The sequence below is a fragment of the Bubalus kerabau genome, chromosome 13 (genome assembly GCF_029407905.1).
Source record: "Bubalus kerabau isolate K-KA32 ecotype Philippines breed swamp buffalo chromosome 13, PCC_UOA_SB_1v2, whole genome shotgun sequence".
NCBI lineage: Eukaryota > Metazoa > Chordata > Mammalia > Artiodactyla > Bovidae > Bubalus > Bubalus kerabau.
In genome coordinates, this window is record NC_073636.1 from 62,735,259 (window position 1) to 62,753,407 (window position 18,149).

General features: G+C 47.4%; 2 protein-coding genes and 1 long non-coding RNA gene across 13 annotated transcripts in view; 1 reads left to right on the forward strand and 2 right to left on the reverse strand.

Annotated features, from left to right (window-relative positions):
* COMMD7 (COMM domain containing 7) overlaps positions 1 to 4,380 on the reverse strand; it is a 28,248-nt gene extending 23,868 nt beyond the window's left edge. The window contains exon 1 of the mRNA XM_055544759.1: positions 3,970 to 4,380. Within this exon, the coding sequence (XP_055400734.1) occupies positions 3,970 to 4,053 (84 nt within the window). The 5' untranslated portion in view covers positions 4,054 to 4,380. The remainder of the gene's footprint in view (positions 1 to 3,969) is intronic.
* Positions 4,381 to 5,377: 997 nt separating this feature from the next.
* Positions 5,378 to 17,583, reverse strand: LOC129625846 (uncharacterized). 2 transcript variants are annotated; one of them, XR_008701627.1, is made up of 5 exons: positions 17,503 to 17,583; positions 14,226 to 14,408; positions 7,417 to 7,570; positions 6,344 to 6,401; positions 5,378 to 5,450 (listed from the first exon to the last, which is right to left on the reverse strand). It is a non-coding gene; the product is annotated as an uncharacterized LOC129625846 (long non-coding RNA). The 2 variants fall into 2 exon arrangements; XR_008701626.1 differs by lacking the exon at positions 17,503 to 17,583 and adding an exon at positions 17,222 to 17,303.
* The window catches only part of DNMT3B (DNA methyltransferase 3 beta), a 34,154-nt gene continuing 31,869 nt past the window's right edge, over positions 15,865 to 18,149 (forward strand). For 4 of the 10 annotated variants that reach the window (XM_055544764.1, XM_055544766.1, XM_055544763.1 and 1 more), the window contains exon 1: positions 15,871 to 16,184. The gene's annotated coding sequence lies outside the window, so the exon portion shown is untranslated. Of the gene's footprint in view, positions 16,185 to 18,149 lie in introns of all 10 variants that reach the window. The other 6 variants (XM_055544767.1, XM_055544768.1, XM_055544769.1 and 3 more) reach the window with 3 other exon arrangements.

Genomic DNA, 18,149 nt, shown 5'->3' on the forward strand with positions numbered 1-18,149 from the left:
CTATGGTTTTTCCTGTGGTCATGTATGGATGTGAGAGTTGGACTGTGAGGAAGGCTGAGCGCCAAAGAATTGGTGCTTTTGAACTGTGGTGTTGGAGAAGGCTCTTGAGAGTCCCTTGGACTGCAAGGAGATGCAGCCAGTCCATTCTGAAGGAGATCAGCCCTGGGATTTCTTTTGAAGGAATGATGCTAAAGCTGAAACTCCAGTACTTTGGCCACCTCATGTGAGGAGTTGACTCATTGGAAAAGACTCTGATGCTGGGAGGGATTGGGGTCAGGAGAAGGGGACGACAGAAGATGAGATGGCTGGATGGCATCACTGACTCGATGGACCTGAGTCTGGGTGAACTCCGGGAGTTGGTGATGGACAGGGAGGCCTGGTGTGCTGCAGTTCATGGGGTCGCAAAGAGTCGGACACGACTGAGCGACTGAACTGAACTGAACTGGTGCATAGTAGGCATTCAGATAAATATGTATCAAATAAGCAATAAATAGTGATGCCGACATTAACACAATGATTCTTTTCTTCCTTGAGGCCTAGATCTCAAGTAAAAGGCTAATGAAAGTAATAGCTAATAGAAATAGCTAATAGCTAATAGACGGAGAAGGCAATGGCACCGCACTCCAGTACTCTTGCCTGGAAAATCCCATGGATGGAGGAGCCTGGATGGCTGCAGTCCATGGGGTCACTGAGGGTTGGACACAACTCAGCAGCTTCACTTTCACTTTTCACTTTCATGCATTGGAGAAGGAAATGGCAACCCACTCCAGTGTTCTTGCCCGGAGAATCCCAGGGACGGGGGAGCCTGGTGGGCTGCCATCTATGGGGTCGCACAGAGTCGGACACAACTGAAGTGACTTAGCAGCAGCAGCAATAGCTGATAGAAATAGCCAGAATAGCTGGCTAATGAAAGCCAGCTAATAGACTGGCTACTCAGAGAAGTCTGATCACCCAAGAAAAGGGGCGAAAATGGCCCAAAGGACTTCGATAAGGGCTGCCTGCCCTTAAGTTCAGTTCAGTTCAGTTCATTCACTCAGTTGTGTCCAACTCTTTGCGACCCCATAAACCACAGCACGCCAGGCCCCCCTGTCCATCACCAACTCCCGGAGTTCACCGAAACTCATGTTCATTGAGTCAGTGATGCCATCCAACCATCTCATCCTCTGTCGTCCCCTTCTCCTCCTGCGCTCAATCTTTCCCAGCATCAGGGTCTTTTCAAACGAGTCAGCTCTTCGCATCAGGTGGCCAAACTATTGGAGTTTCAGCTTCAAAATCAGTCCTACCAATGAACACCCAGGACTGATCTCCTTTAGGATGTACTGGTTGGATCTCCTTACAGTTCAAGGGACTCTCAACAGTCTTCTCCAACACCACAGTTCAAAAGCATCAATTCTTCGGTGCTCAGCTTTCTTTATAGTCCAACTCTCACTCCATACATGACCACTGGGAAAACCATAGCCTTGACTAGACGGACCTTTGTTGGCAAAGTAATGTCTCTGCTTTTTAATATGCTGTCTAGGTTGGTCGTAACTTTCCTTCCAAGGAGCAAGCATCTTTTAATTTCATGGCTGCAATCACCATCTGCAGTGATTTGGAGCCCAGAAAAATAAAGTCTGACACTGTTTCCACTGTTTCCCCATCTATTTGCCATGAAGTGATGGGACCAGATGCCATGATCTTTTCTGAATGTTGAGCTTTAAGCCAACTTTTTCATTCTCTTTTTTCACTTTCATCAAGAGGCTTTTTAGTTCTTCTTTACTTTCTGCCGTAAGGGTGGTGTCATCTGCATATCTGAGGTTATTGATATTTCTCCCGGCAATCTTGATTCCAGCTTGTGCTTCCTCCAGCCCAGTGTTTCTCATGATGTACTCTGCATATAAGTTAAATAAGCAGGGTGTGACAATATACAGCCTTGATGTACTCCTTTTCCTATTTGGAACCAGTCTGTTGTTCCATGTCCAGTTCCAACTGTTGCTTCCTGACCTGCATACAGATTTCTCAAGAGGCAGATCAGGTGGTCTGGGATTCCCATCTCTTTCAGAATTTTCCACAGTTTATTGTGATCCACACAGTCAAAGGCTTTGGCATAGTCAACAAAGCAGAAATAGATGTTTTTCTGGAACTCTCTTGCTTTTTCCATGATCCAGCAGATGTTGCAATTTGATCTCTGGTTCCTCTGCCTTTTCTAAAACCAGCTTGAACATCAGGAAGTTCACGGTTCACATATTGTTGAAGCCTGGCTTGGAGAATTTTGAGCATTACTTTACCAGCATGTGAGATGAGTGCAATTGTGTGGTAGTTTGAGCATTCTTTGGCATTGCCTTTCTTTGGGACTGGAATGAAAACTGACCTTTTCCAGTCCTGTGGCCACTGCTGAGTCTTCCAGATTTGCTGGCATATTGAGTGCAGCACTTTCACAGCACTCTTAAATTGCCTTAAACTGCTCAAATTATTTCCCTAAACCATTTTTTCTTATCTGTAAAATGGGAATGGTAATAGTACCTGACTCCTAGGGTAGTTGCAAGAACTCAGTGACTCAATACACATAAAAGCACTTAAAACTGTGCTATGCAGTAAAATGGTCACTAACCATATCAAGCTCTTGAAAAAGGCTAATCCAAAAAAAAAAAAGCTAATCCAATTTGAGATGTGCTTTAAAATACAGACTAGAATCAAAAACCTTAGTACCAAAAAAAAGTGAAACATCTCATCACTATTTTTTTATGTGGGTTACACATGGAAATGATAATACTTTGATAGAGTGGGTTAAAGAAAACACAATAAATTCATTTCCTCTTTCTTTTTAGTTTTTAAATGTGGCTACTAGAAAATGTAAAAGTAGGCCTGAGGCTTGTAGTTTGTTTCTCTTGGACATCACGGCCGTAGGACACGACTGCCATCACATTTAGTGTTCCTTTATGAGAGAACACCAAGTCGTGAGGATGCTGAGATGACCAAGTGGCCCCACCTCCTGGGAAGTTACAACACAGTGGGGGGAACAGATGTACCCTTGCAGTGATCCTGAGACCTGTCATTTTAACTTGCTTCATTTGGCTGCCTTGGTGGTAGGAAAGGGACATCCCAAACAACACAGGAGCAGGAAGCCTTCAAGGTTGACTGGCTAGCACCTGCAGCCTGAAGAGTGAGAAAAAGCCTTTGACAGCTCCACTATCATCAAGGACCTGCCCTCCACTGTATAGGGTACATGGTTCTTTCCTTGGGGACTACAAGTGCTGTGCTGTGCTGTGCTTAGTCGTGTCAGACTCTTTGTGAGCCCATGGACGGTAGCCACCGCCGGGCTCCTTTGTCCATGGGGATTCTCCAGGCAAGAATACTGGAGAGGGCTGCCATGGACTACCAGTATCTCCCTTAACTGGGGGGTGGGGGTGGGGATGAGGAGAGGATGTCATCCCCAGCCTGCCCACAGAGCCACTCTGGCTTGGCTATTACCTGCACCCACATCCCATCCTCAGATGACGTGCCCCACTCCGGGCAGCTTCTGCCCCCTTGAGATGTTAAGACCCTCCTCAGTCTCCCCCAAAACCCCCCTCCCCCCGTCTTCCTACTAAACGTCTCAGTCCCTCACCTGACCCACCAAATTCCACAGCTCCCCCAAACTCCATCGGCCTCCCAAAGCCCTTACTGCGTTACTTTAAACTGCTTTCAGCCACATCAAGACTCCCCTCAGCCCTTCTTCCGGGATCCTGCAAACTCTCTTCCTCCCCAGGACCCTCGGAAGTCTCCTCGTACCATTTCTTGGCCGCCGAGGTTTCCCTGGCGCCCTTCAGCTTGGCCTCAGACCTCCCTTAATCGCCCGGCCCTCAAAACTGGCCTGAGACCCTAACTCCCCTCAGCCCTTCTCCGAACCCACCACCCCCAAGCCAGGCTCGCACAGCGGCCTGCCGCGGCCTAACCCTCCACCCCTCCCCGGGAACCGCCCCGGCCCCGCGCCGCGGCCGCCCGGCCCACCTGCGCGCCCAGCTGGTTCAGCTGCTGCATGTCGCCGCCCACGGCCTCGGGCACGGGGTCCTGTGTGCAGTGCAGCCGGCCCATGGCGTCCGCCCGGCCCCGCAGGCCCCACGCTCCCGCACCTCCCCCGACTTCCTCCTTCGCGCGGCCGGAGTGGCCGCGCTTCCGCAGCCGCACTTTCGCCACCGGCCGCGGGCGCTGCCGCCGCAGCGCTTCTCCCGGGCGGGTCCCCGGGGGCGCCCTGGCCGAGCCGCGCACTCGCGCGCGGACCCCGGGTGGGGCGCGGCGGGGGCGCCCTGGGGGAGCCCAGGATACCAGCAATCGCTGTGCCCAGGCCAGGACCCTGAGCAGCAAAGCGGTGAGACCCGGACTCCCAGCGGGATCTCCCGCCGCCGCTGGATGACCCCTGGGCACTGCGCTTGCCCGCTTCACTCTCCGTGTAAACGATCGCGGGGGTGTAAACTTGTTTCCCTCTCCGTGTAAACGATCGCGGGGGTGGCGCCTTAAATGAGCTAACCCTCCTAAAATATTCAGAAGATAGCCTAGCACACAGAAGGTCCTCAATCAATAGCTGGCTGCTATCATTATCATCGTTATGATGGATTCTGCATGTATTCAGTGCATGCCTCCTCTTAGATGCCAGGCACTGGCAATAGAAAAGTGAACAGACAGGCCCAGTGTCCCTGAGAGAGCTTGGGTCAGAGCAGAGCAAAGCAATAAAATCTCAAACTTGGGCTTGCACCAGCATCATCTGGAGGGCTTGCTATAATGCCAATTGCTGGGACCCACCTCCAAAGGCTCTGCTTAGAAAAGCCTGGGATGGATCCTGAGAATTTTCCATTTCCAACATCTTCCCAAAGACCACACTTGGGGAAACTCTGGCGTGGAAGAAACTGACCCACAGAAGAGGAAGATGGTCAGGTTGGTGGAGGGGAGATCTGGGGGACAGTGACAATCACTGCAGCCCTTGAAACACTGTAATCCCCATGTTCTCTTCCCAAGGATCCCTTGAAGTCCCAGATATTACCTGATCCCCATTGGACAGATGAGAAAACCAAGGCATGCTCCCTGGAATCTAGGTCCTGACACCAAAGCCGAGAAGCATCTTCACCTGCCTCTTAGCTCAGACTTGAGAGTAGGGAGTGGGTGCCTAGAAACCTGGGTGGGGGAGTGTGGGGAAGACTGGCATTCCTCTACCCTTCCCCAAAAAATCCCTTCTGGAAAGGTATGAACAACACTCCTTCATGCATTCATTCAACAGATAATCCGAGTGAGTGCCACCCCTGGGGCACATGTCCTGACAGGTGCTGGGACTCCACAGTGACAAAATCAGATGTAGTGCATGGTCTAGAAGTCAGAGTGTAATCTGGGAGATAGACACACACGTGAAAAATCACACATGTGTGAAATTATTAACTGATGCCAAGAGGTACAAAGTGCTTTGAGAATGTATACAGGGCACCTGTCCAAGTCCGAAGTACCTGGAAGAGAGTAAACCTTCAAGTTACTGACAGACAGGGACTGAGCTCAGACCCCCTGACTCACCATCCAGGAATTTTAATTTTAAAATAGTCTTAACCTATTAAAAATGATCCCTGTCAGGGCCTTTTATTTATTCATATCTTTGAGTATTAAATCAACTTTGTTCAGGTATAATTTATATACAATGAAATGCTCCCATTTTAAGTATGTTTCTTTAAATTATTTTTAACTTGAAAAAAAAAAAAAGAACCTTGCGGAAACCACTAGATTTCCTTCATTTCTGCTCTCACAGTGGCTGGTGCTGAGGCACTCAATAAATATTCGTGGAATTGAATGTGACAGAAAATAGATAAACGGAAAGAAATTCACTTGAAATTGCAGCCCAAAACCTTAGGTGAGACAGTAATTGTATTGTTTTCCAGTCTTTTTCTACTTCACAGGTCACTGGGGCTTCTGTGATTTGTTTCGTTTTTTTACATATTCTGGGCTCTCTCACTTTGCCAAGCTATTTAATCTCTGGTACTCAGAGTGTGGTGGAAATGCAGATTCCCAGGCTTATCCCAGACCTGCTGACCCAGCATTTTAAACTAAATCCCCAGGTGACTCCTGATCACATTCAAGTTTGAGATACAAATAATCACTGTTTTAAAATGCCCACCACATGCTGGGCTTTATTTTAAGCACCCAAAGACACACCTTGTATGATATTTAATCATACTTTCAATTACTTCAAATACTTTCAATTCAAATACCTTCAGTCATACTTTCAATTGTCTATGTCTTGTCCCTCATTTTATTTCTGTTTTAAGGTTTATCACATTGTATTTCTGCTGTCATTTACACATCTGTCTCCTCTGTTTACTAATTATGTTGTCTTGAGCAAATTACTAACCTTTCTGTGCTTCCATTTCTTTTTTCATTTGTACAAATGGAGACAATAGTAGAACCTACTAGAAAAGATGAAATGAGATAATGCTTGTAAAACACTTAGCACAGCAACTGGCCCACAGTAAGTGCTCAGCAAAAGCTTGTTAGGAATAATATTCCAACTTTTGAATCTTATAAAAAGAACTTGGCAATAAGCATCCTGTACACAATTCATTTTTCACATCTGATTATTCCTTGAGGAGAAATTCCTAGAAGGTCAAGGGATATTATGTTCAGACGTTCAGAATTCAAAATAGTGCTAGGATGACAAACTTTCAAGTAAGGGACAGGCTAGACAATGATTGAGAACACCCGGAAATTAGCATTTCAGCCTGAACAGAAGCCTGGTAGCAGGCTCATTTCCCCGAAGAGGACCCTGCTTCCCTAACCCACATCTCTCAGCCCTGAGAATTCCAAGTCCTCTAAGAGAAATCTCAAAATCTCACACAACAGCATCTTGGTTTCAATTATAAATGCTACAAAATCATCATCATAAAATGTGGCATAATATTCTACTGAGTGAGAATATAATGATGCTCGTAACGAATCCCCATTGGTTGCCCGTTCAGGTCTTTACAATTTTTCAATTTTATTAAGAACTTGGCAACTAACAAAGACAATAGATAAAAATTATCTTTCCAATGGTATCCTTCACAACCCACTCAGACAGAAAGGAGTGGTGATCACTGTTAATGAGGTAGGTTTGTAGCAGGAAATGCAGACCTGGGGCCAAGCCTCCTTCTAGAGAACCCCCGCCCCCAGCAGCTCCCATTTCAGCCTTAATGAGGGACCTAGCTCCCTCCATTCACTTTAAAATGTCCCCGCGGAGGGCAAAGGAGGCCCCCAACCCCCACCCCTGCAAGTGAAAGGGGTTCATTAAGAAGTCCTTTCTCAGGCTAGAGGATTCCTGCTGGGAATTTCACCAAGGGGCTAGGTTCTCCCCAGGAGAATGGTTGACACTTCAGGCTCTGATATGTCAAAAGACATCTTTTTTTTTTTTTAATTAAACTTTTTATTTTGACGTAATTGTAGATTTACTTGCACTTGTAAGAAATCATGGAGAGGCCACTGTACTCTTTTTCGAGTTTCTCTCTGTGCACAGATCCCATCTTGCAAAGCTAGTGTGAAATCTCCCAAGCTGGATACTGACGTTGGCGCAAAGATACAGAACATCTCCAATACCACAGGGATCCTGCATTTTAACAGAAGGAACAAACTCCAGACCCTCCTTCTACCAAAACCTAGGGGGAAAATGCTATGGATATTTTTGTTTCCATTGGTGATTATCCTCATCATACTTTCAATATTATCTTCTTTATTATAAAAACATGTAACAAAAGCCACAAGATTACAGTTACCCTAGACTCTTCAAAACACCTAAGTTATGAAAGTCATCAACAAAGGAAGGTGAAGGAATTTTTCCATATTAAAAGACACTGAAAAAGACAAAGTGACTACATGAATGCAATGTAAGATCCTGGATGGAGGTAAACGATTGCTATAAAAGATATTATTGGCACAACAATGTGAATATCCTTAACACTACTGAACTGTACATATAGACATGGCTAAGGGAGTTTCCTGGTGTTCCAGTGGTTAGGACTCCAAGCTTTCACTGCCAAGGGCCTGGGGTCAGTCCCTGGTTGGGGAACTAAGATCTCACAAGCTGAATGGCACAGCCAAAAAATATTTTAAAAGAATGAAAGAAGATGGTAAATTTTATGTGATGTGCTTTTCTTTTAACCATAGTTTTTAAAAATGACATTATTGAGACAATTGATGACATTTGAATACAACTTATAGATTGCATAGTAATATTGTATCAATGTTTAATTTCCTGTATTTGATCTTTGTGTTTGATTTATGTAAGAGAATGTCTTTTTTTTTCTTAATACAAGCTGAATGTATTAAGGTAAAGAGGGATGAAGTGACTGAAGAAAAGAAATGAGGAGGGGAATAGTGCAAGTATGTCAAATGTTAACAGTTGGTGACTGGGTAAAGAATATACATGGATTCTTTGTATTATGCTCGCAACTGTTTTGTAAATTTCAGTTTATTTACAGAATATATTTTAAAGGAATTTTTCTCACATCCTGTCACATGATAAATTATTTTCTATTTTAACTAATATATCTTTGAGTACTAATTCTGGGAGAGGTGCCTGGCATTTATGCATTTTCTTCCTTAATCCTCTCAGTAACCCTACCAGGAGGTCTTAACTTAACCTTGGTCTTTTTTTTTTTTTTTTTGTAGAAGGGGGGATACACTTAGAGAAGAAAGGAGCTAATCAAGGACATTGCTGATTAAGGGTAGGACTGAGGTTGAAACCTCCCAAAGGTGTTCTCAGGATCCTTCTGGAATGGCCTAATAGAATTCTTTCTCCATATATTTTTTTTGAACCAGGGACTCATATATACAGAGCTTGCTAGGTGGTGCAGTGGTAAAGAATCAGAATACCAGGCAACCCACTCTGGTATTCTTGCCTGGGAAATCCCATGGACAGAGGAGCCTGGTGGGCTATATAGTCCATGGGATCACAAGAGTCACAGCTTAGCGACTAAACACACACACACACACACACACAGACACACAGTTTACAGCACTTAGCATCTTGCCTTTTCACTTAGCAGTACATTTTGCAGTTTCCTCCACATCAGCATTTACAGACTTGCTATTTCCTTTATAATAGCTGTATAGCCTGGATAAATCCCACCTGATCTAACCAGGCTCCTACTGATGGACACTTAGGGTTTATCCATGTTTGCACTATTACAAACTTACGAACAAAGCTAGAGGGGACATTCCTACATATACAGATAGTTGTTCTCTAATGAATGGAATTGCTAGGTCGGTACCTTTTTTTTTTTTTGGTCAGGCCACTCATTCCCTGTGACCAGGGATTGAACCTGGACTCTGGCAGTGAAAGGGCCAAGCCCTACCCACTGGACAACTAGGGAATTCTCACTGGGTCAGTAGCTTCCATTTGGGAAGGATTTGCCAAACGCCCAGGAAGATTTGGAGTCAGTTTTGTGAATATGTTTGTCCATTCATGGGACACGTCTTTATTGAACACCTATTATGCAGCATGGTGCTGGATGCTGGGACAAAGCAGTGAGCTAGACAAAAATGCCCTGGTTGGGAGGCTATTAAGGGCAGAGGAAATGAAGAGCTTAAAATAGGAAGATTTAAAAAATAGAAAGATAGTAAATCAGGACCAGGTAGGAAGCAAATTCACGAACACATGGGTCCGTGGAGGCATTACTGATTAGTTTCTAAATGGGCTCTGAGCTTGCTGGAAGCCAGGGGTGCATGTGTGCATGCTGTTACTTGAGTTGCGTCTGTCTCTTTGCGATCCTGTGGACCAAGGAAGAAGAGTCATTCCACTTTTAGTTTATCCTTATGCATGTAAATGAATGCAAACAATACTCTACTGTTAGACTCCCAGGACAGTTCCAGTTTCTTTACTTTTATATAGGATGTGGTGATGTATTAATACTTATATGTCTGCTCAATAATATTTCTCTAATAAATCTCAAGATTTTTCCTTGAGACAAATTTGAGAAGTGGAATTCCTGGGGTGAAGTTTAAACCTGATTAAGATCCTTGGCATTAGCTCCAGTGGACATTTACACTGTCCTCTCCAGAAATTTGCTTCTTAAAGGGCCCTTTGGCACTTCCTAGTTTTGAGGGTGGGGGTGATAATGCCTCTACCCTTTCGGAATCTCACTGCTTATTTCAAATTCAAGGTGGGATTCACTTTGCCTGAGAAAATGAGGCCTTGGATCCCTATTGTCTGCTTTGTTTTTCTCCTCAGGATGATTATAAAGTGAATGCCTGGCTTGGGCCCCAATTTAGGACTGCAATGCAAATTGCTGCTCGGTGTAGTGAACACAACCTGGGTGTAACCTTGGAGGAGTCCCTGGGGAACTTTCTCTTCTAGACCACTTTGATTATCTGAAACCTGGAGGAGCCTACTTATTCTTTGAAGTAGCAGATACTCTTTTTTTTTTTTTTTTTAACTTTTTATTTTATATTGGAGTATAGCCCATTAACAATGTTGTGTTAGTTTCAGGCTGACAGCTAAGGGACTCAGCCATACATATACATGTATCCATTCTCCCCCAAGGCAGCAGATACTTATTGAGCACCTACTCTGTGCCAGGCTCTGTGCTAGGTGCCCTGGACACAGCAGTGAACAAGACAGGCTACTGCACTGCCTCCGTGTAGCTCCCAATCTGATGGAGGAGACATGCTGTATTTTTGAAGAGTCACTTTTTATCCAAGGGTCACATTTATCCAAGAGTCGCTTCCTGGATAAATGCCAGGAAAAGAGTAGGAACTTGTGGGCAGGTTCAGTGAGGATAGGGGTAAAAGATGCCAGGCATGAGCAGACAAATGAAAGTTAAGCAGAGTCCTCAGGCCTTGAACAGATGACTTAAACAACCCGATGGAAGTCCTGGGGCCCTAAGCATGTCACCCAGTCTTTTCCCACTACTCCACAACTCAGTCACTTTTCAAAGCCCAGCCTGCAGGCAGGATTATTGCCACCCTGTGTATATGGACTTCCTGCAGATTGGAGGGAGAGGGCCTGCCCCGAAGAGATAAGGGCAGGTCTGGACAAGGGGATTCCATCCCTTCTATGCTTATCCTGAAATAAAAGAGGAGGCAGAGTCCAGATCCGGAGCAAACTCAGGAAGTAGAATCCTTCCTTTCCAATTCCTCAACAACAATTGTTATTATTATTACATATCAGAGGGTGATGTTCTATATCTTGATAGGGGATGGGTTACACAGGCATGCGTGCATGTGTGTGTGTGTATGAATGTTCAGCAAATGTACATCTGAGATTTGTGTGTATCAGTGTGTGTAAAATTTACCTTGGAGACAAAGCAACTGTAAACAAAAATAAACTCCAGTTAGTGATATGCAGGTTGAAATGTTTAGAGGAAGTACACTGATGTCTGCAACTTATATTTTGAAATGCTTCTAAAAGTAAGATGGATAAAAGTATACATGTGTAAGCTGGGTGGTGGATGTAAGTGAAAGTGAAAGTCAGTCTTGTCTGACTCTTTGCGACCCCCATAGACTATACAGTCAAGGGAATTCTTCAGGCCAGAATACTGGAGTGGGTAGCCTTTCCCTTCTCCAGGGGATCTTCCCAACCCAGGGATTGAACCCAGGTCTCCGCATTGCAGGCGGATTCTTTACCAGCTGAGCCACGAGGGAAGCTCGGTGGGTATAAAAGTGTTCTTCATAATCTCTTTCAACTTCATTGAATACTTGAACGTTTTCATAATAAAATGTTGGAACATTATAAAAATAATTAATAAATTGTTATATAGTCAAGTCACCTGTGACAATTTAACAGTAATTCTTAAAACTGAAAATGTCTAGGAGCTCTCTGGTAGCAAGTCAACCAGGGCAGAAGTCTGGGTGTTCCTGTTGAAAAGGGAAGGTAAGGAACCCACTTTGCAAATGAACGTGGCCTCTAATGACACTACAATTAAGACTGAGTACTTTTCAATGGGGTTCTTTCACATACATGGGCTCTGCGAAATCCCCGCAGTCACTCCTGGAAGTAGGCATCGCTATTATTATTATTCCAATTAGAAGGGGAAGAAGACTGAGGCTCAAACTCCTTAGCATAGCACTCGAGGAGTGGGGGTGGGGGTGGGTCACAGCAAGTGGGGGTTGAGCTGGGAGTCTAGTCCTGAGCTGGCACCCACCAGCTGTGGCTCAGCCTAACTGCCTCACTATGCAGAGTTTTGTCTGTAAGATGGAGCTCATCCTACTAGATTCTGCTCATAGAGGTGAACTGGGCTGGCCTCAGCAGCTGGGAGCCTAAGGGACAGGGTTGTGTCACCCTGAGGAGGAAGGGTGGATGTTCATCTCTGTACCAGCCAGGGACCCAGTGTAGCACATACTAATCATTAATAACAAGGTAGTTTTTTAATTTAACAAGCACTTTTATAGTAGTTTATATGTTCAAAATGCCTTCCATGTATTAACACAGATCTCCCAACAACCCTGTGAAGGAGTTACTACTTTCATTTTACAGGTGAAGAAATTGAGGCACACAGAGATGAAGTTACTTACTCATAAAAATACCGACCATAGGGACTTCCTTGGTGGTCCAATGGCTAAGACTTCGAGCTCCCAATACAGAGGGCCCGGGTTCCATCCTTGATCAGGGAACTAGATCCCGCATGCTGCAACTAAGACCTGGTGCAGCCAAATAGCTAAATAAATAAAAATAATATAAAAAAACATACCGACCATATACGGAGAGCCTACTGGGCATCAGACACTTTCATGTGTTATTGAAAAGCTGCAGCTGCTCTAAGAGCTGAAAAGAGGATGGTATAATTCCACATATACAGAATATTTAATCTCAACACAGGCAAAAATCCATCATCGGTTGATTTATTAGCATGAGGGCATTAAGGGTGTAATAATGCATGTGTGTTTTTTTCTTTTTAATGTTAATTTTTTTAGGAGGAGGTTTTTAAAATTTGAGATAGTTCCTAATTTACAGACCACTTGTAAGACTAGCATAAGGAACTCAAGAATGTCTTTTTAACCAGATTTTCCATTTGTTTACATTTTTGCCCCATTTTATATCCATTCTCCCTCTGCCATATATATGCATATTATTGTTTCTGAACCATTTTATAGGCAACTTGGTGATAACATTGTGCCCATTTATGCTTTAATACTTTCCTGTTTATTTCCTAAGAGTATTCTCTTTATGTTATTTTGTTGTTGTTTATTATTTTTTTGACCATGCCTCTTGGCTTGCAGGATCTCAATTCCAGGAGCAGGGATTGAACCCAGGCCAAGGCACTGGGAGCATGGCTTTCTAACCACTGGACCACCAGAGTACTCCCTCTTATCTATCTATCTATGTATCTTTTTGATAACAAATGTACTTTAATCAGAATTTTTGTTGTATCCTTAATAAATATTGATTGGCATCACGATTATGATGATTGTGATGTGTTACAGAAATTTTTAAGTAAACACTGTTGCACCAATATGCAACCAGAGGAAAATCTGAAATCCTACTCAGGTGTGTTTTAAACATGAGTCAGAACATGGCTTAAATGGGGACATACCCACCATGGCTTGGCCCCTGTTACTTTTTCCCTCCTTACTCCCTGTGCCCTGGCCACATGGGCTTCCTGGCTGTCCCTCCCACATGCCAAGCTGGATCCTGACCTGGGTCTTCCCCTGGCTACATCATTCCAGCCTCCATTTTATCTTCTTCCCAGATTTAGCCACCCTCCCCAACCATCAGGTAAGCTCTGAACCTTCCCTTCTGAATTCCTAGTCAGGTAGCTGCCACATAGCAGGTGCTCAAAGTCAGGCTGCATGGCTGACTCACTTCACATAAGTCCTTCTATCCTCTGGGCCTCAGTCACCTAATCTGAAATAAGCACCCAATTCTCCCTGCCCTGATTTCTCGTGGAGTGGCTGAGAGGCTCAAAGGAGCTAGTGAATATGACCAATGAACGTTGGAAACTACAAAGTTCTGTGCCACAGGGAAACATGCCATTTTTGTTTCACTTCCTTTCCAAATGACAGGACAGAGACCACTTGCTTATTCAGACCTTGTCTGTTTTTCTTCCTGGAGTTACGCACTTTGATGTCCCCAGAAATGTCTGCCATGTCCCCCCAAACCCTACTCTTTGTCATCTTTACTATACCTTCCAGGCATTCCTGGTGGTATACAGACATCCTTTGACACATGGAGGTCTTAGAGCTTATGGATCAGAAAACAGAGATCCAGCAGCCCTCCCCACAGACCCACCAGCTTCATATATAATATCTTTCCTCTGAAGACTTACCCCAGACGGTGAGAACAAGCGGCAGGCCCTCTTCAGAGATCTTCTTGCACCAACTGACTGGAACCCAGTTTTGGATGCTTGTGCCAGAAGGTCAAGGAGTTCCTGCCACTCATTTACATGAGGATTGCCTGGTCACTGAGCCCATCTCACTTTCACACTTCCAACATCAAATAGCTATACGTGCTACAGAGAGAATGAAATAGGAGTAAAGGAGGGGACTATTCAGGTTGCTTGGTCAGAAGTCTGTCCAGAAGGTGACATTTTGGGAGAAAACTGAATGGTACAGAGATCTGGACAAAGAACACCCAGAACCAAGCTTGATGCATTTGAGGAACAGCAAAGATTAGAAGATTAGAGTTAAGTGAGGGGAGGGGTGAGGATAGGCAATACCTGGGAAGGCAGGCAGGAACCAGCTCACCTAGGGCCTTTGCAGCCCATCGTGTCATCATTCATTTGCTCTCATTCATTCAACATTTATTTGGCATCTACTGTGTGCTAAGACATACTGAGACACTGCCCTCACAGTCGGATACACAGACACACAATGTGCTGTGCTTAGTCGCTCAGTCGTTCATGTCTGACTCTTTTGTGACCCCATGGACTGTAGCCCACCAGGCTCCTCTGTCCATGGGGATTCTCCAGGCAAGAATACTAGAGTGGGTTGCCATGCCCTCCTCTAGGGGATCTTCCCAACCCAGGGATCAAACCCAGGCCTCCTGCATTGCAGATTGACACAAAAATAAGCAGGTAAGTAAGTGTAGATGCCAGGTATGGGAAATATTAGGAAGTGCTGTTTTCCAATAGTTCAATGCCCCTTTTGGAGAAAGAAATGGCAACCCACTCCAGTACTCTTGCCTGGAGAATCCCTTGGACAGAGGATTCTGGCGGGCTACAGTCCATGGGGTCACACAGAGTCGGACACGACCGAGCGACTGACACATAATGTCCCTTAAAGGGCAGAAGCCATCAAGACCTGCTAACAGTGGGGATTCTCCTTCAAGTAATGCCGACTGTAACCCAGAAGCCAGCCAGGGACCTGACTACCTTGGCTCCTCCGCTCTCCCTCCCATCCGCTCAAGATGGCCGACAAAGGCCCAGCAGGGTGGGAGGAAGGGAGAAAGGACTAGTCCGAGGGTCCAGAGCGGGTTGACTGACCCGCGGGGGCACCGCAGCGCCCAGGTGGCCTTGCGGCTGGGAGTTAGGGTACAGGGGAGACCCGGCTGCTGTGTGACTCTGGGGCGGGGGACGGGGTTCTTCCTTCCCTGGGTCCCCGGCATCCAGACCAGCCCGTGTGTTCGGGGTCGGGGTGGGGATCGGGGAAGAGGGGCCCCAGGAGAAGTCTCGAGAGTTGGGCGACGTCTGCGGGGTCCCCAAGACGGGCCTGTTATCCGGCTGGAGATTTAACCGACAGTGTATGTGTGGGGGTGGGGGGCCGGGAGGCGGTGCCTGTGGAGGAGGGGCGGAGGGGAGGCTCCGGAGCGATTTCAAATTTCCCTCGTCCCCGCCCCCCGCCCCTCGCGCCCGAGGCCCTGCTCTGAGTGGCTGCGGCAGGGGCGCCCCCGGGCGGGGGCGGGGCGAGTGCCGGGCCGGGGTTACAAGGGGACTCGGCACCGCCCCCTCCCCACCCACTTCAGCTGCCGGGTCCTGCCCGCGCCGCTTCCTCGCAGCAGCCGCACCCCCTCCCTAGCCCGGCTGCCGCAGCCCGCGTGGACGCCCCGAGCGCCCCCCGACGGACGCCACCGGCTCACTGGCAGGCAGGCAGGCAGGCAGGCAGGCGAGCGGGCGGCCGCGCCCGGCCGGCAGCGCGGGGGTTAAGTGACCCAAGTAAACGTAGCTCGGCGATCGGCGCCGGAGATTCGCGAGCCGAGCGCCCCGCGCGGCCGCCCGCCGGCCTCCCGCCCGCCTGTCCGAACCCGCGGCTCGACCCGCGGAGCCGCGCCCGAGCCAGGCTCTCGGCAGGTGAGCGCCCCGTGGCCCCCGGGGAGGCTTGCCAGCCCGAGGGCTCCGTGGGCTGGTGGGGGAAGGGACCGTGGAGGGGTCCCGCCACCGCAGGGAGGGAATCCCGTTCCGGGACGTCCTGGGGAGGCGGCTCCCGTACGGCTGGAGACCGGGCATGGTTGGGGAGGAGAAGTCCCTGATCTTACTGCGGGGAAATTGGCAATGAGGATAAAATTGGCGATGGGGAAGGCATGTGTATTACAGGGATACGAGTGAAAGGGATACTTGAGGTGTTCAGGAGACCCAGAGGAGGAGAGAGGATCGTCCCTAGGGAGGGTGCTGGGCGGCCTTCCCGGGGTCTAGAGCCGAGGGGAGGAGGTCTCCTACTGGAGAGAACTGGAGTTAGTGAAGCAGGGGTATTTTTACCTGGCCTCGACTAGAGAGGGAGTCTACTTGGGAAGGGGAACGGAACAGAAGAGAGTTCTGTCGAGGAGACGAGCGTCCGTCCTTTACGACTTGGACCCTGTGGGTTCAGCCGAGGGACTTTTTTTTTTCCTTCTGTCCCAGGGACAGGGGAGAGGTAGTGGATGGGCGCGGGAGAACAGGTGGACCGGTATGTGAGCGCTTCCCAGGGGCGTGTGCCAGAGGGGCGGGCTCGCGGGGTCCTCCCTAGAGGACCTACGGAGACCGGTTGTGCGGCGGGGTTGCGGGGATGCCCTAAGGAGAGGCTGCCTTCACGCTTGTGCACACCTGGCCGGGGAGGGGCCGGCCCGGTGCGGCGCCTCCCTGCCCAGCCACGCTGCCTGCCCTGGGGCCTCACTTTCCATTTTTCCCCCTCTTCCAAGGGTCAGGCTGGTCCCACTTCGCAAACTTGCAAACTGAGGCCTGAAAACCTCCAGCGCTATCTCGGTGCCCAGTGGGATTGTTTGCCGCGGGTGGGTGGGTTTTGAGTCCCACTTTCAAGAAGAGAAAGTGGAAGTTAGGGAAGAGCCGGCAGAGGTAGCAAGTTAGCAACAGAGTTGCTCTTCGGCCGGGGTTTTCCTGCTGGAGTCACTCACCTGTGGCAGGGAAGGGCTGCAGGAGTTCTGGGCCCAGGCCAGGTTGTCCACGCTGCCTCCTTCACTTACCTCCCAGGCTGAAAGAGGCTGAATGGGCCCTAATGCTTCCCCACCCCGAGTTGAGAGGCGTATGAATTAAAGAGAATTAAGGACAAGGTTATGATGTGTGACTTTCTGCCTCCTGATTTCTGGATGCTGTGAGTTTTGGCGAACTGGTGGCAGTTGTTTTAGGGAGCCAGATCCCTGCTGGCGCCCACATTTCCAGGATCCAGGACACTGACCTGCCTCTGTTCTCCACCAGGACTGCTGTGACTTCTTGCACCCCAGCCATTGGAATCCCCAGGTGCAGACTTGGTTTTTCCAGCTTTGAGATGATGCTACCTATTTTATAGGGCTGGCATACAGTAATCTCCCAATAAAGTCTTGCCACTCCTTATCTATCATGTGGGATAAGTAGGCTGCTTCCTTTAAGGGGGATGCATAGATCTTTGGCATGTGTTTAAGTCTGTCCATGTTAATCTGTGGCCCTCTGTGCCTTATTACATGTGTGAAATAGGAACAGTCATACTAATAACTCCAAGTTGGGTAAGAAGGAAACCAGTTTTACACAATTTAAACTCTAACCCTCTGTGTTCCTCAGATGATGCGATAATTCCTATCACATTAGGCTTGGGTTAGGAGTCAATACGTTAGTGCTTGGTATAGCAGGTAGTGAATGGTATTGTATTAACCATTAGCCCTTCTTTTTAGGGTGGCCATTAATGAGAATTGGGAAGGATGCAGGCCAACTCTGCCATCCCCTCCTTTCCTCCCACCAAGGTACTCCTCTCAACTATGGAAGGTTTTCCAAATCATTGTCCTCGATTTGGGAGTTGGCAGGAAAGGGTGTCTTTGTTCCTTTTTGAAAGGAGCAGTTTTTTGTTTTATG